General features: G+C 33.5%; 1 protein-coding gene across 19 annotated transcripts in view; it reads left to right on the top strand.

Annotated features, from left to right (window-relative positions):
- Nucleotides 1–25,387, top strand: part of PPIP5K2 (diphosphoinositol pentakisphosphate kinase 2) — a 70,589-nt gene that overhangs the window by 136 nt on the left and 45,066 nt on the right. For 16 of the 19 annotated variants that reach the window (XM_087958100.1, XM_087958096.1, XM_087958101.1 and 13 more), the window contains exons 1-13: nt 6–95; nt 8,142–8,537; nt 9,258–9,453; nt 10,306–10,396; nt 11,229–11,314; nt 12,839–12,993; nt 17,456–17,557; nt 18,030–18,191; nt 18,967–19,088; nt 19,608–19,709; nt 21,927–22,013; nt 24,651–24,726; nt 24,830–24,939. In XM_087958100.1, coding sequence (XP_087814226.1) covers nt 8,397–8,537; nt 9,258–9,453; nt 10,306–10,396; nt 11,229–11,314; nt 12,839–12,993; nt 17,456–17,557; nt 18,030–18,191; nt 18,967–19,088; nt 19,608–19,709; nt 21,927–22,013; nt 24,651–24,726; nt 24,830–24,939 — 1,430 coding nt within the window. In that variant the 5' untranslated portion in view covers nt 6–95; nt 8,142–8,396. Of the gene's footprint in view, nt 1–5; nt 96–342; nt 413–2,449; nt 2,555–8,141; nt 8,538–9,257; nt 9,454–10,305; nt 10,397–11,228; nt 11,315–12,838; nt 12,994–17,455; nt 17,558–18,029; nt 18,192–18,966; nt 19,089–19,607; nt 19,710–21,926; nt 22,014–24,650; nt 24,727–24,829; nt 24,940–25,387 lie in introns of those variants that run through there. The other 3 variants (XM_087958098.1, XM_087958097.1, XM_087958099.1) reach the window with 3 other exon arrangements.

The following is a 25,387-nucleotide window of genomic DNA, read 5'->3' as shown; positions in this document are numbered from 1 at the left end:
GTGGTGGCGGTAACCACGGTAGCCTCGGCTTTTTCTTAATTGGGAAGGAAGTAAAGCACGATGTGGACACGCTATGGCAGCCGCCGGGGAAGCAGGTGAGAGGGCCTGTCTTGTTGGTCGAGAGTGGGGCGGGTTTTTCTTTTGGCTTTTTTTTCCCTCTTCCCCGAACGCGGACCGTTCCCCGCCCTGAGCTCTTGGTCCCTTGGAGGGAGCCAAATGAAGCGAGGGGCGGGTCCAGGGCGCGAGCGTGTCGGGTGTGTGGATTGGGGTGGAACGTTAGGTAAAAGGTGAATGGCGCGCGCGCGTTCTATCCTCGCTGCCCCCCCTCCCCGCCCAGGGAAAAGGCGCGCGCTCCTGAACGCCGCCGCGAGTTTTTGCTTGTCTCTTGTGCAGCCGAGGAGAAAACCCGAAGGTGCTTCTTGCGTTCAGGCGTTTTCCATCCCTCTCCGGGTACACAGAATACACTTATGCACTTCATACATTTCGGGCCTCCCTGACTCCGGGGAGATAGTAGTTGTGCTTGCGACCTCTGTTGTTGTACTAAGCCGTCCGGAGGCGTGAAAGGAGTTGCCGGTGTCCTGGAGGTTGACTCGCTTGCTTTTTCGAAACAGAAAAAGCAGCAGGAGAACGGCTGCCAGTTTTATTGCGGTCAGGCAATGTCACGGGGTAGCATCGATTATTTGAGATTCCGGGTCGCAACCGCTTCCGAGCACGCTGTATTGCCCTCACATAGGAACCTGAAATGTATATGAAGCAGATTATAGTTTAACGTGGGGAGTTGAAGGAAGCAGCTTTAAAAAAATATATATTACATCTTATGAAGGCTTGCTGCACGTATCATGCTAAAATATAAAACCAAAAAGGCTTGATTTTCAGATGCAATCCTTCATCATTCTCCTTCCTTTGCAGTGTTAGCCTCAGCACATTTAAAAGCACCACACTTCACCTTCTTGCTTTCCTGCATAGCTCAGACTAAAAGTGCACTTTTGCCATCTGCAGGATATACCCAAGCATTTCATTCTTGGTTTCTTTCTTTTTTGCAGTTTCTGGGTTTTTAAAAATTCCTTTCTGTAAAGCCTAAAGAATAAACAGAAAAGATTGATACATAAATTACACTTTTGCGGCACATTATTTAGCAGCTAAATAAGAAAAGGCAGGCTTAAGAAGAAATAAGCCAATACTAAATTTGAAATTCCATAGGCATTGAATTTATTTGTCTTAGCACAATATAATAGCAATGATATGATAATGAGTTTTAGGTAACATAGTGATGTATAAATGAACTATATAACTGCAGTTGAACTAGAGGTGAAGATGCATCATTGATAGTTTGGGAGTGTTAAAGAAAACCTTTATAACATTTCTTTGTAAACTCTCAGAAACTACAGTATATTAGAATTTCCAACGTAGTTCTTTTGAATTTTGACTCTGCTAATAGAAAAAGTGTAAATTGCTTTGGTTATGTTTTGTTCAGTATTTTTCTTAGTTGTGATGTGGCATTGTTCACTAGTTGGCTCAAGATAACATAATTTGGTTATTACTTCTTTACTTTGGAATTTCATATAGATAAGTTACAGTACTGTTACCTCTCTTTTTCTACTGTGGTTTTTTTTTCTCTAATGTTAAATTAAAAACAACCATAACTATTCCAAAGAGAATTTATATCTTGGTATGTAATAATAATAGCTCCTGATATTCTAAAGTATAATGAAACAGTTCTTTAAGGATGGCTCTATAATGGAATATATTGCATGCTTTAAAAAAAACTGCAGGAAAATACAAAAAAATCCCAACCATGAAAAATATACCAAAAAAACAAAACAAAATCCCACCGTTCATTCCATCTCTTAAGTGGCAGGTAAGCATAACCTTTTAAATAAATAATTTGTTTTAAATAATTGGAGGTTAATCAAAATGAACAACTAAACTACATATATTCAGGATATGCATAGCATATGCTCCTGTCAGCTCACTTGTATGTCTACTATTTTAAAAATAACTAAATGAATTGAACCAGTGGAATTTCAAGCTTACTGGTCTTTCATAAGGACTACAAGCAATGGAAATATTTCTATTACTTCAGAAGTACAGTATGTAACAATGGACATCAATAAACATCAAGTGCTCATTTTGGGGTATGCTTTTAGTATCTTAAAATAATCTCACAGCTAATAGATGCATTATGTAAAGAGGAATAAAGCTAACTGAAGGAAAGAAGTTAATGATTTAACTGCTCCAGCAATACTTACTGTTTTTTATTTTTATTTTTTTTGTTTTAAATATGGTTTTACATTGTGTAAGCCTCCTCAAGTCGCCATGGGTGAATAGGCAGCAATATAAATTAAATAAATTAAATAAATAAATATGTTGGAATTTATTTATATTTGATAAATATAAATATTTGATAAATATATTTATTTATATTTGATAATTTCCTGTCTTAGGAAATTATCTGATGAAAAGCAGTGCCAAGTATATAACTGAAAGTCGAATATACAGGTAGTCCTCAATGTACGATCACAAATGAGCCCAACATAAGTGAGACATTTGTTAAGTGAGTTTTGTCCCGTTTTATGACTTTTCTCACCACATTTGTTAAGTGAATCATTGCAGTTCTTAAATTAGCAACATGGTTGTTAAGTGAATCTGGTTTCCTCATTGACTCATTGCTTGTCAGAAGGTCACAAAAGATGACCACATGACCCTGGAACATTGCAGCCATCATAAATACATGCCAGTTGTCAAAGGTCCAAATTTTGATCACATGACCACAGGGATGCTGCAATGGTCATAAGTGTGAAAATTAGTCATGTCATTTTTTTTCAGTGCTGTTGTAATTTTGAAGGTCACTAAATGAATGGTTGTAAGTCAAGGACTACCTGTATATTGCCTGCTAGAATTTTGAACAGGTCGTTTTTGAAACCACATATTACTATAGAGATAATATGAGTCACAAGATAATTACATGATCATTAAAAATAAAAGGACCACAGTCAGCATCATGTACTTTTCCTCTCAGTATAGTATGATCAGTTATAAAACCAAGGATACAAAAATGTTTCCCATTCCTAATATCTGTACAATCCCTTTTTAAGGTAATAAATTTGGATATCTTCATTCAGAATTTGAGTATTATGGAATAACTAAGATAAATTTCTGGTGAAATAAAGCAAGTTATTGAGAATAGCATTGTAGATAATTTTTTGTTATTTTGTGGATGATAATTTGCTAATTTAAAATGTTTGCTTAATTGCAAAAAATGTAAAAATTGTGATTCACTATTACATGACTTGGGAGTCATGTAAGAAGAAGAAAAGAGAAATGTTTCAATTTTCCTACCAGTAAAAACGTTTTAGTTTATAATTAAAAATCATAGAAACACCTTTTTAAAATACTGCATTAAGTTTAGCTTCATTATTAGCAAATATCTTACAGATTGCACTTGAAAATATCATTGGTTACACCTCAACATTATAAAAAATATTTCTGATTTACACAATCGCATTAAAAAATTTTTTAAAGCATATAAGTGGCTATTTTTTTTAAATAAGAAAAGGTCTTTGGTTGTAAATCTAGGTAAGTATCAATCATTAAAACGGACACATATTTTTCCAACTTATCTAGCCACTTCTTAATCTGTTCCACGTTTTCTCAACATTCATGTGCATACATTTCACTTCCTTTTTTTATCTCAATCCTCTCCCTTTGGTTTAAAGTTCAATGTGATCAATGTTATCTGTAATTATTCCATGTGATACAAGAACTATATTGTTAACTTATGTCATGTACTTGGCAACGAAATCCTGATATCCATTGTTCTCTTTCTCTTTTTTAAAGAATCCAAACTTATGCAATGTTCGTATTCCTAGAGACAACTAAGTTGTATTTTATATTGCCTGTATTATCATGTGGTATACTTTGTTCATTAGTGTGAAAGCAGCCAGTTACATCTTTTATATCCATTAAGTCACCAATCATACCTAGATTTCCATGTGAATGGGTTTGTGAAGTCCAGCATATTCTGCATAGTTCACAGTACATACAGTTGCACACAGCTCCAGGAAAATGGAATAGTTGCTTGAGCAAATACTTTACCCACATCACATTCCCTTTCTTTGGCATACTGCTCTGCCAGTCTTTGGTCTTGTACCTGCTACATACCTGGCTGAGCTACAAACTGCATACCATGACATTCTTCCCTAAATGCATCAAGCTAGAGAAGTATTACTCTCTTCCAAATGTTTTATTAAGGTTTATTATAGTACAAAATACATTTAAATTAAGATTTAAAATGGAGGGGGGACACTACATTTGCAGCAACAACATTTTCTGTAATTGCAATAACTGTTTAGTTACAAACCATTTCTATAACTACACAATTATTCAATCTTCAAACTAAAGTCTAAGTTCCTTTTTGGTATTTTGAGAATAAAACCCAGAAATGTTTTCCCAATGGAAACAGGACTGAATAAAATCTCTTTGTTTAAAAAAGTTTACATTGTCATCTCAATTTTTCCCCATCTATTTTTTTCATTGTGAGAAATACGGTGTCTTTCTAGCTATATTTAAAATATTTTCTGCAGTGCTATTATGTATAATAACAAAAATCACAATATTCTTTCAGTGGAATTCTAGGAATTGAAGTCCACACATCTTAAAAGTTGCTACGGTTGAAAAACTGTGAGTTAAGCAGTGAAAGAAAAACAAGGCAGATTATGTTAGCAGCAGATGTAATGATGGCTCCTGAAGAGCGTGACCTCTTAGATGAAATGTGACTTGGAGACAAGGATATCTGCAGGACTTTATAGACAACCGTTAGATTGGCAACAGAAAGATTTGTAGTCCCATTTAGTAATGGGGTTCTGAGGGTGGAGGGTAAGGAAAAAACTAAGAATGTGAGAGAAAGAGGGAGAAATGATAGTTTTGTGTGAAGAGAAAAAAGCATGTTGCTTATTGAATTAAAGAGATAAGTGCATTCTAGCAATTTTGTTCAGAAATCTAAGAGCCATTTTTCCTAGAAACAGCGCGGGTTATTTAATATATCCAAAATTCCATAATGAAAAACTTAATTCAGAATGTCAGAATCATACAGCTTTATATATTATGGCTGGAAAGGATTCTGAGCCTACTATCGCTGTCTTGTGAACCTTAACATTTTGGAGACTATCTTTTTCCTTGCTGATATACAACAGCTGCCTGGAGGTTCCAAGGAAAATACTGATTTCTCCTTCCTGTCTGTTAGGAGTCCTGAATAGTAAATGGATCCTGAATTGGCCGCCAAGGAGCGTGGTATGAGAACCCTCCACCCACCCCATCTGCTGTGCCAGTGGGAAAGAGAGGGCAGGGGAGATTGAATATTTTAACACCTCATTTTTAGGGATCCCAAGTGTAAGTGTAGAACTATATGAAAAACAAGAGTAAATGTGGAATTTCATCAGATCTCAAAATTTCTTAAAAATGAAGGCATATTTTAATTTTTGTCTGCATGCAAACTAGCAAATGAATAGGTGAATGTTGTGGTAAACTTAGATTGATTTATGTTGGAAATGGACACAGAAATAAATTAAATTGAATATTGCTTTCTGTTGATATGGGCAATATATAGTGGCCATTAATATTTAATTGACGCAAATGCAACATTTATATGTCATTTGATTATTATAACTAGTTTCTTGCAATGCTGCTGCTTGTTGATTAGATATTAACAGTGAGGTAATAAATACTGCCCTTTGAGCTTGTTGATGTCATCTTTCCTGGGGTTAGGCTAGCTCAGTTTTCCAACTATGGACTTTCAAAGGTGATAGGAAAATGTATTAGATGAAAAAAAAAGATTAATACTTCATAAAAATATATCTCACTAGGTTTCATACTTTTATACTTAACACTGGAAGCTCTGTAATACATGATTTTTTTTATTGTTGCCATCTTCAGTTTTTTCTGAATGTATTTTATATTGTTTTGTTTGTAGTATAGATTTTGTTTGATGCTAAAGAAGCTTTCTAGGTGCTAAATAATAATACTAATATTAAAACTAAAATATTAATCCTAGGAGCAGTGACTATTTAAATAGGTTGGCACATTGGATGATATGGCAGCTAACTTTGTGGCAAAGAGCATAAAAACCATAGGCTAACATCTAACTTTAAGTTCAATTCTACTCATGTATGTTACATTTGTCTCTGTAACTTGATATTTCTAATTCCTTCTCTTCTTGCTGCTAAATTAACAAAATGTTTCAGAACTTTAGTAAGTACATAGGAAAAAAAAGTTATGTGAATTATGGTTAATGGCACTGTTTATCTATTTTGCAAATAGATAATTATCCTTTGATCCTTTAGTTTATACATAAACTAAAGAGGAAGAATATTGACTTGTATAATCAAGATATAAAATAAAAAGTGAAATAATATGAAATGTTTTTGACAAGTCTAACTACACTCAAGCTTTGTTATATAGTAAATAGTAGATTACACAAAAATGATCATAAAATGTTGCTATTTCTTTTCATCTTTGAAGCTGCCTTGCAAAAGTCTTGTTCACAAGTATTACTGTCTAATTTAAATTGAAAATGATGCCATCAGTTTATCAGTTCAAGATCAAGCACCTACATCTATCAAATTCTGTTTTAAAAAGACACTTTATTAATGTATATTTTCTTTAGAAATAATTCTCATATTTGGTAATAAATAAATCCAAAAGTTTTTAGAGTAAATTGAATAATGATCACTTATTTTCAGCTTAGAATGTTAATATTTTTAGATTCTATAATGACTATATAGAAATATAATTCTGCTTAATGAAAAATTTAAAATGAAAGTAATTTTTTCTGCTTTTGTATTCTGTTTGATTAATTGGACTTTTAACTATATTTTTGTTCAAATGGGTGCACATATAAACACAGCCACTGGCTTTAAGACTTTAATATTTTATTGTCTTATTTTATCAGGTTTTTTTGCATTTTATACATTTGATCTATATAGCAATAGTAACAGCCCTCTCTAAGTGGTTTACAGAGGCAGCGTATTGCCCCCAACAATGTGGGTCCTCGTTTTACCCACCTCAGAAGGATGGAAGGCTTGAGCCTGGGGAGTTTTGAACTGCCAAATTGCAAGCAGTTGGCAATCAGCAGAAGTAACCTGCAGTAGTGCACTCTAACGACAGCACCACCGCGGCTCATATCATTTTATTATGTTTGCCAAACTTGCTAATATATTCTGATACTTTCCTATCCATGTAATAATTGTTGATGAAGCGTGAGTTAAAACCTGGAAGGTATAATATGTGAAATATATGAAATTAAAAAGTATACGAAAAAAAATTATATACTTATTCTGTTTTGAGAATTTGAGAAAAAAATCTGTCCATTACGGTGGGAAAAGTGCACTGCTTTCATTTTTCCATTCCCACATTTCTTTTTACTTATTGTTCATCCTGACTCTTTGCTATATATCATCATTTCACTATGAGTTTCTGTCAGTAACTTGAGTTCTTGCAACCTCTTGATTGTGTCAGCTGTGACATCTAGTGACCTTTTCCTTCTGTCAGCCTCTTTTTTACTTGATTTCAATTTTTCCAAGTAAGATCTCCAATTATTTTTGTCTTTGTATTATGTATCTAAATTATTTAAACTGTTGCTTCATTATTAAAACTTATTAGTTCTTCATTTTATTTAAGGCCATTAGAACTGTATTGCAAAAAATCTGGACTGATACTGGGAGGCAGGAAAAAATGCCAAAAAAAACCTAATACTCTGTGTAGCATTTATTTGTCCTGTTATTCAGTCAAGAGCGATAGGTTGTCCACTCCACACTCTGCTAGGATTTGTTTTGAATATGGTTTGAAAAACAAAACCCAGATCAGCCTAGTTCACATATGGCTAAGTGCCAAATCATGGTTTATAAAACACTGAGGCTGGGTTACCACATCATAATCAGTGAAACTAAACAAATCATGGTGTAGTTTTTAGTATGATACATAAATCCAGTTTTCCCGTACCTGTTTATTTTCCTCATGCAGTACTTTTTTATATAACATACAGAATAGCTTTTGGAGTTATAATAATATAAATATTTTCAGAAAGTTATTTCAACTATCTCTTGGTAATGAAATAAGCTGAATAACGTTCTTTCTTTCTTTTCTAGGATAGAAAGTTGCTACTTTATCTCAGGGAAATAATCTGGATTCTTTTTCACCAATGTAACGTATGAAAACAATGGGCAGATGATATCAGTTAAAACTGCTTTTGGCAGCTGACTATCAGACAGCAAGCAACTACGTAAGCAACTGCAATCCAACTGCAAGGATTTTTACAGTTCCATGCACTGGGAATTATGTGCAGTATCTAAGTACTCGGAGTAACTGCAGTTTCTATGTAAATCATTTTAAGATTTATAATAATGTCTGTTCATGCCACAGAGAGTGACATTCCTAGATTTTTTGTGGGCGGTGAAGATGGGGAAGAACTTTTGGATTGTTCCAGATCTTCCAATTTTGCCTCCTTCTATGATCAGGATGATGATGATGAAGAGTATGATTCTGTACGTACTGTGTTTATTTTATTTTATTATTTAAAACATTTATATGGCTGCCCATAGTTTAGACTGGGGTTATCTAGTGCTACAAGTAACTTATGTATCAGAATTTGGAAGACTTTTTGAAATTAAGATTTTTTTTAAAAAATGGATTATGTCACAGAAAAGTAAAATCTAGTATCTGAAATTAGTCTCTGATTCCTATAGTATCAAAACATGTTACTCATACTTTGCATAGAAAATAGTTTCTTTTGTGTTGCAAGTAGTTCAAAGATTTCCATTGGTGGAGTTGACTAGTGCAGCTGGCATCTAAATACAAACTTATGTAGCTACAATTCAACAATGCTGCTCACCATAACTATTATAACTCATTACAAGTCTCATTAAAGGGTGGTTCTGCAGATTGTGCTTTCTGTAATTTAATAACCTAATGCACTGAAAGATGTTTTCACTTTCAAATGGTAACTTCAAATTTATATAATGTTTTTTTTAAATCTTGTGAAATGGGCATAATAGTTTTTTCTTTATGCAAGAAGTAGTAAAACAATTTTTCTTTATACTAATTTTACTGTATACTTTATGCAAAATTAAGCACTGATTTCCAATTCATATTTTATTCTTAATACATGAACCTGATAATATAATAATGAGATTTGTTTATCAAACAAGGATAGAAACATTCCCTTAATTGATAACATAATTGATCTTAACAATTTTTTTTTTTAGCCACCAGAAAGACAGATCATGGTAGGAATATGTTCTATGGCAAAAAAATCAAAATCAAAACCAATGAATGAAATCCTTGAACGGCTTTCCATGTTTAAATACATCACAGTAGTGATATTTGAAGAAGATGTCGTTTTGAATGAACCTGTAGAAAACTGGCCTTTATGTGATTGTCTCATTTCTTTTCATTCTAAAGGTGATTGCTGTTTATTCAGTACAATGTAAAAATTTTCATGCTGTGAAACATTTTGTTACAATTTTATGAATATTTTTAATAATATTGAATAGTGTTATTGAAATCTGTTACATTGAACCATATTTAAAGAATAATGTATTTCAATTGTCTAGTGATATGTAAAAATAGATGTAGTCCAATGTTTCAATATAAATATATTACGGACTGATTAACATTATTACAATGATGTAAAGTATCATTGGTCCACTTTATACAACAGTTAAAAACATTTAATCTTGGAAATAATTTATGTCAAATTATGCTAATGCTAATTTTGGAAAGAAGTACATAGTGAATTGGAAACATGTATAACAAAACCTTTTGAGCCTTCCTTTAAATTGATTTAACTTAATATTTTTGCTATTCTCAATTTCCCCATTATTTTATTTTAAAAGAGTTGGAATTCTAATGAATGCTTAATCACACACGCTTTATCAAAAATGAGTCTAATTTAGTGAAATTTACTTGTAATGATTGTAATGTTATTTTATGACTTTAAAAAATTATGCTAAGAAAATACTAGATTGCTGGTTTACTGTTGTATTTGAATTGATAGTTAACTGATATAGGATACCTGATGTTTCAGTTGAACAAAATGGGGTAAACAAAATAAAGAGAAAAGCTTTTAAAATAGGATGGATGAAACTATAAAACTGTAATCCAGGTAATTTTATAGATGAAGGAATTTGAAATAATTTGTAAAACTTATCTAGAATAAATCAATTGTGAAATTCCAATTATAAGTTGTAATTCTTATGCATTTAAGAACTATTTAAAAACAAATATAGATTTTCTTTGCTACATTTTGTTTAGGATTTCCATTGGACAAAGCAGTTGCCTATTCTAAACTCAGGAATCCATTTGTTATTAATGATTTGAATATGCAGTATCATATACAAGACAGGTAAATAAACTCTTATCTCCTAGATGTAAATGCCTCTTTTGCTATTTTCCTTGCATTTTATTAACTGAAAACCTGCAAGTGTACCTCTAGCGTACCAGTATGATCAAAGTGGAATATTAGTTACTATATTTGCAAAGAACATCCTCCTATAAGCACATCTGAAAATGTTTAATTTTCAAGTTTACATTTTTCAAGGTGTGTATTTTGTCCGTGTTTGTTATGTTTTATTAACGTTGCTTATTTATTAAACTCTTTTTTCTCAAGGATTTTTAGTGTTTCTAAATGATTCCTCCTCTTTTTTCCCCCTTTTGATTGTACACATTCACATGAATGCCCTTCACAAGGCCATATCACTGTGTTATATTACTGTGTTATTCCTACTATCAGCATCAAGCTGTTACAGAGAACTGCAGATTTTCTAGAATGCAGAAATTATCTTCAGTGAGAATTTGACATCAGTAATGCTAACCTAAAGAAATAAGTGCTCAAATTCAATTTTACACTTATCTTCTAATCTGATTGTCCCACATCAAATTGCACAGTAAATTGGAAGAGGAGGCTTTCATTCTAATTCTCACCATCATGTTTTCTTTCTCTTGTGGAAATAGGCAAATGTACTGTAATACTTCAAAACTGAATTAGAAATATCTTGTGTCTAGGACTAGAAGTTCTACATTTTGCAATTATTAGTTCCAGCTTTTAATAGTGTAACTTTCTAATTTGTTGCAAGTTTACACAAAATTGTCTGGCTATCCTGTGATTTTAATTAGAAATTACTTTCATGTTTTTCCAATAATTGCAATGTTTTGTGGGATATATTATTTCTTTTCAGGAGAGAAGTTTATGGCATCCTTAAAGATGAAGGCATTTTACTTCCTCGTTATGCAGTCCTAAACCGGGATCCAAATAATCCCCAAGGTAATTATTATATTGGCATTTCAAAGGACTCATCTACAAACAGTTGTTCTTGTCTGTTAATAAAATGTTATTTTTGTGTCTATAATCAACATATGAATTGAGAGTGGAAGATGACATGGATGGTCTTTGTTACAAGGTTAAAAAGGAAAAAAACTATGTAACTGATAGTATATAATAGTCTTTTTTAAACCTACTGAACCCAATGGAACTTCAAAATAAAGTTCTATAGGAATTTAGTTCATAAAAATATTTAATTTCATTTTCTTTTGCTAGACTTGCTAAACAAACTGTCATTTCAATACAATGGTTTCTTTATTTCAGAAAACTTTTAGAAGTAGATGCTTGTGTCAAAATGATTCATATTTTATGGGTATATTCTTTGATTCTTTTCCATAGACTAAATTTTCCTTTAGTTAGGAAAACTTGGTTCCGTTGCTCCTTTTATATCCTTCAGTGTTCAGTTTCCTGTAACACCTAGGATCAAATACAGAAAATATAATAAGCTTTGATGTTATTTGCTTTTTTTTTTATTTTTAGGCACTTATTTATTTTGGCTCTCAATACTCTTAATGTTTTATTTGTTTGTTTATGTCTTCAGATAGCCTTCATTTCTGTTCTGGGGAAGAGGGACTCAGTTAAAATGTTACAGTTTCCCAAAAAACACTTTAAGGCAATGTAGCCACAATCAGGTGCATTTTATCCACAACACTCAACTGCATTATAGTCACAAGCCAACTGCATTTTATCAACAGCCTGTTCCTTACAAACAATGAAGCTGCAAATCATAAATGTATGTTTTGTTTTTAGGTTGTCATATCATTCAGTATTAGTGTTCTTTTTAAATGTAACAAGAGGGAAACCATGTCTTCCAGTTTTCCTTTTCTGGCTTGTGGCCAAAAAAGCTATTACTGTATTCAAACAATATAGCAATCTAAAAGTAGATAGTTATGTCCATGTTGCTAAAAAGAGAAATCGTTTGGTACACTAATTGTTGTCTAGATGTATTCTATGTAAAGTAAAAGTTTGGCAGTAAAAGCAATTTATACTGTTCTGTCTGCTCTTTTTAATATATTCTTTCTTATCTTACTTTTCTATTGCTCTTCCATTCCATTTACTACTAGGGATCATTTCTAGAGCTATTCATGCTTTCAGAATTGTTTGGAAAACATACTTTCATTTGCACAGCAAAAGTATTGTAGCATCTCTGTAATATAACGACATCTTTTTTTTCAGACATCTCTGAAATTCTGAAAAAAAAAAGAGAGATGGCTGATTTAGTGATTTACCGTATCATAGCATATGAAGAATCAGTTAAGCTTCAATAAATGCTTAACAAGTCCCATTACCATTTTCTTCCACAACCTCCCTGCTTTGCTTTTTTAAGCTCTTCCTGCAATCCTTCCGCAACTCATTCAAATACATGTAGAGATTATAGCCAGTTTTCTTGTCTTAATTTATAATGGATTTTTTAAAATCTGTGACTGAAACCTGAGGTCTGTATTTATTTATGGTTTTTTTTTCCAGAATGCAATTTGATTGAAGGAGAAGATCATGTGGAAGTGAATGGGGAAGTTTTCCAAAAGCCATTTGTGGAAAAACCAGTTAGTGCAGAGGACCACAATGTGTATATTTATTATCCAACATCTGCCGGTGGGGGAAGTCAGAGGCTCTTTCGGAAAGTAAGACTAATATATCTTACACAAGAATAGTTTGCCCGTTCTTTTAAATATTCTGTGATGATGGTAGTCATGATTGAATTGAAAAGAATGGCATTCCTTAAAAAAGGAAAGGGAAAAGAAATTAATTCAACAATTACATGATGAAAATGGGACACACACACACACACCCGAAATCATCCGGAGGTAAAGAAACACATTGTACAAAAATATAATGAAAATTTATACAGACGGGATCAAATAGAGAGGGATAAGATAGAACAATGTCTTAAGGGAAAAAAACCTGCCACAAATTTCAGAAGAAAACAAACAACTTTCAGATAAGGAAATAACACAGAATTAGAAAAAGCAATCAATAAACAGAAAAACAATAAAACGCCAGGTCCAGATGGGATTCCAGGAGATTTTTATAAAGCTTTATGGGAAACTATGCAACCACTGCTGTTAGAATTGTATAATGAAGCACTATTAAAAGCAAAACTACCCAAATCATGGGGAGAAACATACATATCACTGATACCAAAAGAAGGTACGGACCACTCTCAAATTCAGAACTACAGACCGATCTCATTGCTGGATGCTGACTATAAAATATTAATGACTATTATGGCAGAAAGATTGGAAATAGTTTTGAATGAAGTTATACATTCGGACCAAAATGGTTTTCTCCCAAAAAGACAAATTAGGAATAACACCAGGACAGTAATGAATATTTTGGAATACTATGAAGCGCATCCAGAGAAACCAGTAGCACTGGTTTTTCTGGATGCGCAGAAAGCATTTGACAATTTAAATTGGGGAATTTTTCTTATATCAAATGAAAGAGATGAAATTTGGACCAAACTTTGTAAAAATGATAAATATATTCAAGTCAGAAAGCCAGTGTAAAGGTAAATGGGGACTTTACGGAAATATTTTATATAGCTAAAGGAGTGAGACATGGCTGTCCAATCTCACCTCTGATATTTATACTTGCAATAGAAGTTTCATTAAATCAAATTAGAAATAAAAAAGAAATTACAGCACTAAGATAAAAGAGGAAGAGTATAAAACAAGCATTTGCTGATGACACGGTATTTTTTGTAGAAAATCCGAACGAGGTTGGGAAAATATTGTTAAACGAAATAGATCAATATGGTAGAGTAGCGAGTCTTAAAATCAATAAAAACAAAACTAAAATGTTAGTTAAAAAATCTTTTAGAATATATGTGTGTGTGTATGTATGTGTATATATATATATATATATATATATATATATATATATATATATATATATATATATATATATATATATATATATATATGAATTAGAAAAGGAAACGGAACTCCAAATTACAAATAAAATTAAATAGTTGGATATCTGGTTGACAGCAAAATGTTCATCTTTAAATGAAGATAATTATGATAAATTACTTAACCAAACAAAGAAGGATTTGGAAATATGGGGAAAATTGCAACTGTCCTTAGTAGGAAGGATTGTTGCAATAAAGATGAACTTGCTACCAAAATGGCTATACTTATTTCAGACTGTACCGGTAAAGTTAAACAATAAATTCTATGGGGTACTAAATAAGATAACAACATTTATATGGCAAAGTAAAAAACCTAGAACCAGATTAAAACTATTGCAGGATAATAGATACAGAGGTGGTTTCGGACTCCCTGATTGGGAAATATATCAACAGGTAGCAACATTAACTTGGATTAGAGATTGGATATCTTTAAACAACAGGAGAACATTAACGGTACAGGGACATGACTTGCAAGTTGGATGGCACGCCATCCTATGGGAGAGAAATAAAAAGACATATTCACATGTTATACAACATTTAATTAGGGAGGCATTATTAGAAATTTGGCATAAAATTAAATCAAAACGCTATACTAAGATAGCAGGCTGGCTTTCAACTATGGAAGCAGTGTTCAACCCAAATACTATGGATATTGCTAAAATGATCAGGTACAACACTATTAGATAATCATGGAAACCTAAAAACAAATCAAAAATTGAAGAAGAAATTAAGTTAGACTAGTGGCCCTATCTGCAGGTGCAAACAAAGTATAAAAAAAGATATGGAAGAATTTGGTATAGAGAGAAAGGAGCAGAGGAGGAGTTAGTAAAACACAATGATAGCATGGATGAAAATTTTTGGATAAAACATTCAATTAGAGGATTGGGAAAGACTTTGGGAGAGAAATTATAAATTTAACAATGGCAGCCTCATATAGGGAAAACCTTTATAAAATGTTCTATCATTGGCATCTAGCACCATTGAGATTGGCCAAGATATATCCAAATTTGAGTCCAATATGTTGGAAGTGTAAACAAACAACGGGTACTTTCTTTCATATGTGGTGGTTGTGCCCCAAAGCCAAAAAATTCTGGAATAAAATTAAAAATTTGGCTGCAAGAAATAACGAAGGAAAAAATAGAATTCAAACTGGAAATGTTTTTATTAGGAATAATTAGAGGCGAATATAAAAAGAAATTGAATATCTCATAATACATATTCTGACAGCAGTGAGAATAACCTATGCTCAAAATTGGAAAGCAGAGGGTAATTCTACAGACAATGTGTTAATTAGAAAAATTATGGATTGTGCGGAAATGAATAAGCTTACTATGGAGTTGCAAGAGAAGGAAAAAAGAGAATTCTATACGGTTTGGGAGAATTTATATACTTGGATAGATAATAGGAATAATAGATAACATATAATGTAAATACGAATAATGTATATATGTATATAGATATGAATAATGGAAGATGAAAAAAACTGACTACAATGTATTGCAAAAATTGTAAACATGATTAGTGTTTTTTTAATTGTAGAACTTTAATAAAATCTATTTTTTAAAAAGCATTCTATTCTGAGAGTTACCTTGCAAATTGCATTAACTGAAGAATTACAGATAATTTGTATATCTGTGCTTCATAATGACAGGTAGGATAGAATGAAGTGGAAATAAGTAAGAAAATAGTGGATACAAAAATGGCTGCTAAATACCACAAGATAGATTTTATCTGTAAACAAGTAATTAGATTATAGCTTAATTTAGATTTCATTTTGTAGTCTATCTTTCTGCAAGAAGATATGTTATTGAATGTATTCTTCTCCCCACCATATAATTAAAGAAAATTTCAGGAATACATCAATTATAGCGTGATTCTCAACCGATGGTCCTCTTTGAAGGGTCATGATGTTCTCACAGGGTGGGATCTGTGAAGGCTTGAAGAAATATGATTTAAATCTTGAGTTTAATTTTGGTGGTCCATGGCCATGATCGGAGGTTTGTGGTGAATAAAAGGTTGAGAACCACTGAATTATAGTATTCCCATCAGCCTGATGAGTGCTTTTTACCTTTCTCCCATAACAGGTTCAAGATGTAGAAATAAATTTTAAGTGAATTCTTTCTTCATAACAGGATAGAGTATGCCATTCTCAATTTCTTTTCTTCATCTGAACATTTCCAAATGATTTTTAAGGTTTCACAACTCCAAGGAGCAGGGTTACCTTGAATCTGAGATGAAGAGGGAAGGGGAAAGAGTGAGTTTCTTTTTAAGAATAGTGATTTTGTTTTATTCAGAAAAATGAAATAAAAATAAAAGATAATGTTAACAATAGGGTAAAAAGAATATTTATTGTATGTAATGAAGTATGACATTAAAAGTCATGCACTATCATCAGTCAATCCAATAATACTGATAGAGGATAATATTTATGACAGGATTGAAATGAGCGGTCCTTGGTGTTCTGAGCATAGTTTTCTTGCAGATGTTTCATTACCCAAACCAAGTAACATCATTAAGGAGTGGGGTTTGGTCTCATTTTATGCTCTATGGCCTTAGTGTTGGTGATTGTTATCTTGGTGATTTTTTATTGGATTGTTTACTGTTAGCTTGTTTGTGGTATTGTTTTGTTAGTCTGATGTTAATCTTGGTGTTAATCTCTGCTCATCTGGGAATTGATTGTTGCTAAGGAGTAACAGCCAAGGTCAACCTCTCAATCCAATCATAGCAATTTCTAAAAAAAATTAAATAGTATTTGAGAAGCTGCCTTTTATCCAGATTACCCCTTTGCTCACATATGTATTGCTAAGCCACTTAAAATGCCATGCCTTCAATCAAAGATAAAGCCAAAGGTTGTTCTAATCTCTTTCCATGTATTAATTAAATGCAGTTAAGATTGAAGAGTGAGCAGTGATCTTTTACAGAAGGAGAGATTAACAAATACTGTTTTATAAATTTAGACATCTCAGGAAACCTTCCTAAAAGACATTTTTTTCAGTCCACGTAGCCAGTGTATTTTCCTTTTTCCTTCCAACCCTGTCACAGGTAAGAATGTTGTATTTTGTTTTTATAAACATTTATAACTACAGTTTTATTTTCTTCAAAGCAATTTTTAAGAAAAAATGTGTTTTGGGTATTTTAGCATAAATAAACATAGATGGAAATATGTATTTCAGATTGGTAGCAGAAGCAGTGTTTACTCTCCTGAAAGCAATGTGAGAAAAACTGGTTCATACATCTATGAGGAATTCATGCCTACAGATGGTACTGATGTAAAGGTATAATTGCATATTTAGGTTTTAATTTTGGAGCAGTCAAATGATTAAGGACCTTAGCAATTCTGTGAAACATTTACTATTACTGAACTATTGCTGTAGTTAAATGTGAAACAGCTTTCTTTGTTTTCTTCAGTGAAAATTAATTGTTCTTAAAGAAAATTAAAAATATATTTTGAAGAGCATGAGAATGCAAATGAAGTACTTGTTGTGTTTTGAATTGTTGAAATAGTTATATTTTTCCCTGTGTTGCACAGCTGCATTATAACCTGCTCCCTTAAAAGATTTAATAAAGTTTATTATAGCATAAAATACAATGCAAATAAAGATTAAAGGGGAGAAGAGTGCAGGATAAAAAAGGAGAGGAATAAAAGATGGAGATGGAACTGGCTATGAAGTGAAACTATATCTAATGCCATGTATTTAACCAAAAAGATTTTACTTGCTTTGTCTTTCCCTTTACCCTCAAATATAGGTATACACTGTAGGTCCAGATTATGCACATGCAGAAGCACGTAAATCCCCTGCTCTAGATGGCAAGGTGGAGCGTGATAGCGAAGGCAAAGAAGTGAGGTATCCAGTGATACTTAATGCACGGGAAAAGTTAATAGCTTGGAAAGTATGCCTGGCTTTTAAGGTAACAAGATACAATAACAAACATTTCAAACCAAATTATATTTTCTGAAATTATTGCCTATTCCAGGGGTCAGAACCCTTTTCAGGCCTTGGATACCACTGAATGATTTCACATGATGGGCCAGATAATCCACCCCCCATGGTCAAATTTCATGAAATTTAAAATGAGAATGCTTAATCTCATAAGGTACAGCCATTAAAAATAATAAAAAATCTGCTCAATTTTGTAAAATAGCAAAATTATGATATAGCAAGCAGCTCAGAATTGGTAAGATCATACTGCTGACCCCTGGTATCAAAAATGTGCAGAAAATAGTTTTTATTGTTCTTAATACAGAGGATATCTCCTGCTTTTCAAATTGCTGTATTTTTTTCCCTATGTTTCTTTCTCCTGCTTTGATCAGCTGAGAAAATCTATTAAAATCTATAAATGAAGCCTCTTGGGAGTTTGGGAGTAAGCCCCTAAATAATAGATGTCTTAGAGCTGTTTGTACTGTTAACCTGTTTATAAAGATATTTTGGAATTTTAGAAATAATTGAATAAGAATTTAGAAGAATGTTAAATTCAAAAAGTTGCCTTTCCAAATGTCCCATTTAAACATAGATATGACAGGATAAACATTTAAAGAGATATAAGAAAACTGGACACTATCCTGTGATATTTTAGATTATTAATATGTGGAATGTTTTGTTTCTGCTACATAGAGTTATTGAGTTTTAAATGTCTGTAGATAATATTTTGCAAGTTTTGAACATGTTGTTGCTTTCTCTGATAGCAAACAGTTTGTGGATTTGACTTGTTGCGTGCAAATGGGCAGTCCTATGTCTGTGATGTCAATGGCTTCAGTTTTGTGAAAAATTCTATGAAGTATTATGATGATTGTGCTAAAATCCTTGGGTAAGAGTTTAAAGAACTTGAGTGGGCTTTGGGACACTGTTATTGACCCATAAGGATCCTTGGTTTGACTTGAGTTCCAGATTTCTCTATTTCCTGTATTTGTCATTTTTATGCTATAAAATCTTAATTAATAAAAAAAAAATAATTTCCCAGTGATCCTTTGAGGGAACAACATTGGATAAGATCTCAGGAAGTCAGTCTTTTAAGAGAGTTATTAAGATGTGCTTACTTTGTGCAAATGTAGGTTTTGTTATTCAGCTTTTGATTTCCTGGCAGCCTTAATAATAATTATTATTATCCACGCAATAATTTTTAACCAGAAGTCTTAATTTGTCAAATGATAAAGATTGGCAATTCTCAAAATTGTTCAGAGTTTTCTTTACTGAGGTGTAAAAAAACTAATATGTTTAATTATTAAAATTGTAGTTAGATATTGCTACAAATTATTTATTTCATAGTATATAAATATATAAATTAAGACATTTTAATTCAATAAATCATTTACCTTTCCTCTTTTAGAAATATAGTTATGAGAGAACTTGCTCCACAATTTCAGATCCCTTGGTCTATACCTTTGGAAGCAGAAGATATTCCTATTGTGCCAACCACCTCAGGAACAATGTAAGAAGAAAATATTTACATAAAATTGCACCAAGATTGTTTTTCTTATCCATGTTAGGTTCTGTAAATATACATATTCCATAGATAATAAATTGTCAGGCTCAAGGAACCAACAACAACACAGGGATCTGCTCATAGTAGTTTCTTTATTATTGCTCACCAATAGCCAGGAAGTTTGATAGACTGAAGCATAGTCTGCATAACTATTTATCTAACCCTGTGAAAGGTTAGGGAGGATCCTCTCTGGCCTCTTCCTGCATGCCAGAGAGTCTAAGCTGACTTGCCTTTTTGCTCCTTGGGAAAGATCCCCTCCTCATGCGACTCTGCATCACATTCCAACACATAACTATAGCAGAACAGTTGAGCCTATCAAATGGAAAGCTAGATATCTCCAGTCCTCTTCCCCCAGTAGGCCTGCGGACTTCACATTTTGGTTAAACCTCTTGCTTTAAGTTATGGGCTTGGTAATTCTCTCACAACCTATACTGTCTTTTTGGCAATTACATATTGAAAATGGCAAAAAATAAATGATGATAATACAACCTGCCCCTGTGTGACAATCTTTCATTTTGTTCCCTCTATAGAAAATAAACTATTCTTACAGGATATAAAATGAAATTTTACTGGGGAAAAAACCTATATGTTCAGAATTTAGAGTGTAAAATTCTAAGCAAAAGTAATAGATTCTAATGATAAAGTCATAAATACAGCCTTAAATACAGTTAATCCTTGGCTTACGATTGGTTGCTTATTGACCTTTTGAAGTTGCAATGGATCCTACAAAAGGTACTTAAAACCCAGATTTGAAGTTTCAATGGCCAACCTCTGTGGTCATGGGATCATATTTTGGGCACTTAGCAATTAAGCCACATTCACGGCCATCTGCAGTACCCCATGGTCACATGATTGCATTTTATGATTTTTATTTTTGGCCAGGGACTGGTATTCCAGTTTCCAGAAAAAAAACATTAATTGTGGCCAATGAGTTTAATGTTTGCATAACAGCTACCACCAAAAAAAAAAGATAAAATTGGGCATATGATGACCAGCATATGACCACACTTCCAGACTCAATTATGGTCATATGTTGAAGACTACCTACACACAATATCCAGTACGATAGGAGACTTTAGTAGAGCACAGCAAAGGCAAGATTACATTTAACACAATGCTCTTAATTATTTTACCCATCATTTCGAAAGTAGTAGTTAGTCATATTCCTCAGAGCTCAAGGCTGCTGGAGAGAAAGACAGAATCCAAATATTTCCCCCACTATTAGTGGTCTTTCAGCTCTTGTTCCCTTTGTTAAAAAGGACTCTAAATTTTGCTATCTCCGGGGAAGAGGTAATCCTTCTCCATACATAACCAAAAGCAATGCCTCACTCAGATTGAATGTTTTGCTATCTAATGCAAAACTCAAAATATACCCTGCAGTATTATGAACGCAGATTTCTATTCACAAAAGTAATATTTTATATTCAGGATCAAATGCTGCTACACTTGAAACAATTAAGAGTTGCAACTCTAGATACCTTTCTTGAGTTCAGTGAAAATATTTTTAAAGGAATTTAGATGTACTCCAAACAAATGCAAACTTGGACCTCCATCTATTGCCTAGTGCCTTACTGAGTTCTTCCTCAATTTCCATGCTTAATTTGTTGGGAGATAACCTTAACTTACAGTAAGTCTGGGCTTTCTTTAGGAATATGAATTTCATAAATTCATAGAGTTGGAAGGGGGCATTTAAATTTTTAGTCCTATCCCCTGCTCAGTTTGGGAATCCAAAATAAAACATCTATGATACTTGTAGCTTCTGTGTATAGCAAGGGTCTTCAAACTTGGCAAGTTTAAGACTTGTGAACTTCAACTCCCAGAATTCCTGAGCTAACATGACTGGAGGAGGAATTCTGGGAGTTGAAGTCCACAAGTCTTAAAGCTGTCAAGTTTAAAGACCTCTGGTGTATAGTATATAGCATATAGTATAGGCAACCCCATCATTTTTCTGGATAATTAGGCCATACTAGTTGTTTTATGGAACAAGTTGCCATTGACTCTCTAGTCCAATTTAAAAAGATGCTTACTGAGTCTTTTTAGACTTTGTATTTTATTCCACAGTCTTCTACAGTTCAATATAAATTGCTTATCACTGAATCAGATTGTTTCATTTCAATAATAAATAGAAGCATATAGTTAGTCACATTCCTTCTATACTTGCAGGATGGAGCTTAGATGTGTCATTGCTGTAATACGGCATGGAGATCGGACACCAAAGCAAAAAATGAAAATGGAAGTTAAACACCAAAAGTAAGTATCTGGTGATAAAAAGAAATAGTGAAATATTTAAGTTGAATACTAAATTACTTTTTTTGTAATTTAGTTTTAGGGTTTGAACTCAGATGCGTTATACGACAAGTGACTTCCACATATGTTGGGACTGGTGCTTGCTGACTTGAAATCCTAGGGATTATACTTTAAACATAACTGAGAGGCCTCACATTGGGAAAATCCTCCTAGATATTTATTTCTAAATTTGATGAAATTCTTACGATATTAAAGTACCATAGGATACTACTGGGAAGTTTATAGGGGTAAAGTGTGTGGTCTAGGGCTACTGGAAAACCTGATTACATGGATAGAAGTGTCCTAGGGGGGATGGACTTCCTGGTTTGTGACATGATTGGGACTCTTTAATCTAGAGATGGGCCAGCGAATTGGTGGGGGGAGGAATCTGGAATGTGTATGATAAGGATAGGCTAGAACATGTCTAGTAATGGATGAGGAAGGCATAGTGGGAGGGGGCTCACTTGGGAAACATAGCCCTGATGCTTTTCACAAGTGTTACATTGTAACACAATGTGTTTGACCCCATTTTCTGATCAACAGGCCTTTAGAGGTCATGACTTGGTTTCTGCTTCTGAATCAGAGTTCAGTCTGCAATAAGACCTCCTTCATCAGTGATCTATCACAAATAAGAGGGATGACCTGGTGTTTAATATTGGAACCTGGATGGGATTTGAGGGAGGTGTTCCTTTCTTGAAGATGCACCCACACAGATTTTACTTTGTGCCATTAGTCAAGGACCAAGGACAGAGAGTGGAGGAGGCGCTATGGTATTCCAAGATTGGTGGCATTCATAGATTATTGAATGCAAGACCCTTTTTATTGGGTTCTAGGGATCATTAGGGGTTGTTGCTATTGCACCAGTCTCCCTGCTGTGCAGATTTCTCCTTTTAACATCTACATGAAACAACTGGTTATGGTCATCTGATGGCATGGAGTGAGGATATCATTTGTTATACAGTATATGTATCATTACATTTATGTCTACCCATGGCTGACCAAGTAGTACCCTGGAGATTATTTCTCCATGTTTGGAAACTGGGGTCTCGATGAGGAGGGACAGGCTTCAACTCAACCCACTGAGTGGCTCTGGTTTTGGAATCTTCAAGATATATCTTTACCTCTAGAGGATATTGCAGGATCCCAAACAAATACAGTGCAATTTGGGTGTCTTTCTGGGCAGTGTTTCCTGTTTGAGGAACAGGTGGCAGCTGCAGACAGGATAACTTTTGCCAAACTTTGTGTTGTGCATGACTTGTAATCACCACAGAACTCATAGTCATACATACCATAGTTGTCTCCTAAATGGACTATTGAAAGATGCTTTATATTGGGCTGCTCTTCAAGAGCATCTGGAAACTGCTTTTGGTTCATAATCAGCAGTGTGGGCAATTATGTGTCGGATCCAATCTGGGTCGCTCATCTTGGACTTCAGCAAGAGTCTAAAAACTCAGAAGACAAAACATCTGGTCCCAGTGACTGATCCAAATTGAATCCTGCCACTTTACCTTGGGACACATATATTCGTTTTCATTCGTAGTTATGTGTACTCCTTGACTGGTACATTTTTGTTCTATGAGTTGTGTTGGTTTCTATTGGGCTTCTGGGTTCACATAAGGGTGGTGGTAGTTATCTATCAAATTCATAGCATGGGTTGGGTTATTTGGGAATCACCTCTCGCTAATTGTGTTTACCTTTCTCATTAAATCTGGTGGAAGAGGCATGCTGTGACTCCATTTAAAAATGTTACATCTACATCTGGTGGACCCAGTGAGAGACCATTTTCTGTGGTGGCTCACACACTTCAGCATATCCCCAGATTTAGCATAGATAAGCTCTAAGCCTGTTTACTTTTTATAAGGCTTAAAGAGTTGGCTATGTCATTGGGAATGGGGGTGTCGGTATATGAGAGTTCATGAATTGGAATAGAATGGTAACAGGTCAGCCAATGGGAACTGTTTGGTGACTAAGAAACAGCACCTGTTGTGAGCCAGATGGATTGGAGACTAGGTGTAGCTTAGGGTTACTGATTTGTATATAAGAGTTACTCCTCTGTGATATTGCTTCTGTGCTTATATTGCTTCTAAAATTATGACTTTCTGGATTCTGAGTTCTGGTTCTGACTTGGGTATCATACACATGCATTATACTATATATTATACAAACAAGTTTTCTTCCATAAATGAATCCTGTGAATTATTTACTTGTGTGCTGGTTGGATTACTGCAAACTCCGATGGGATCAGAATGTGGCACAGCCTGGATTATGTGCTTATTATGTTGTAACTGTGTTTTTCATTATTGTTAAAAGTCATCATGATAAGATGGGCTGCCATATACTTTGTAATAAATAAATAAATATGTTTTTTAATTGAACTTTTCTTTAAAAATTTGTAAATGTAAACCTCACTGAATTTTCAGGTAATCCTAATTCTGATACGAGATAGTATTCAGCAAATACCTGTTTTTTAATGAAATAAATAACCGTTCTATCAGTCAATTCATGGGAAGTTGATATATGTGCTATTATAATCAGCTAATTCTAGAATGTGAATCTGATTATATTGTGAAATAATTTAATCATTCCCTGTTTCTTTTAAAGGTTTTTTGATCTTTTTGAAAAATGCAATGGGTATAAGTCTGGGAAATTAAAGCTGAAAAAGCCTAAGCAGCTACAGGTAAGGTTTCTTTTCTTTTCTTTTTCTTTTTTTTAATCTTTTCTAGGTACTTGTATAATTATCCATTTTCACGAACCGCTTGTAAAATTGCCACTGTTTTTAGGAAGTACTTGATATTGCAAGACAGCTCTTAATAGAGCTAGGACAGAATAATGACTCTGAAATTGAAGAAAACAAATCTAAACTTGAACAGTTAAAGACTGTGTTGGAGATGTAAGTATTTTATTTCAAATTTTTTGATGTAATAAAAACACATTTTAAGAAAACTGTAAAGATCACCTGATTTTCATATCTACATCTGTAACTTTGGAACTAGTCCAATTTAGCTTGTTAGATTAGTTGCTAATTTAAACCTGATTCTGACTTTTGCTTTATTTGTTGGAAAATAAATTGGTTGTATTAGATTCACTGAGACAATAATAAAGAAAGCAGATTTTTTTTTGTTCTAGTATTTCTTTAAAGCAGGGGTTCCCGGCCCACTACCAGCCCATGGCTTATTTGGAACTGGGCCATGCAAGAAGCAAGCCAGCACACATGTGCATGCAACTCCACTCACACAAGTTGCAGTGCGCATGTGCGCATCTGGCTTCACTCAGAGAAACAGCTGCATGAGCGCATGTGCATGCTGTCCCTCTTTTTGCATGCCCCAAGTTCCTGACCA

The sequence above is a fragment of the Notechis scutatus genome, chromosome 2 (genome assembly GCF_049901735.1).
Source record: "Notechis scutatus isolate UNSWTSFEM ecotype Mainland chromosome 2, rNotScu1.2, whole genome shotgun sequence".
Lineage (NCBI taxonomy): Eukaryota > Metazoa > Chordata > Lepidosauria > Squamata > Elapidae > Notechis > Notechis scutatus.
This window is presented reverse-complemented; position numbering and strand designations above follow the sequence as displayed.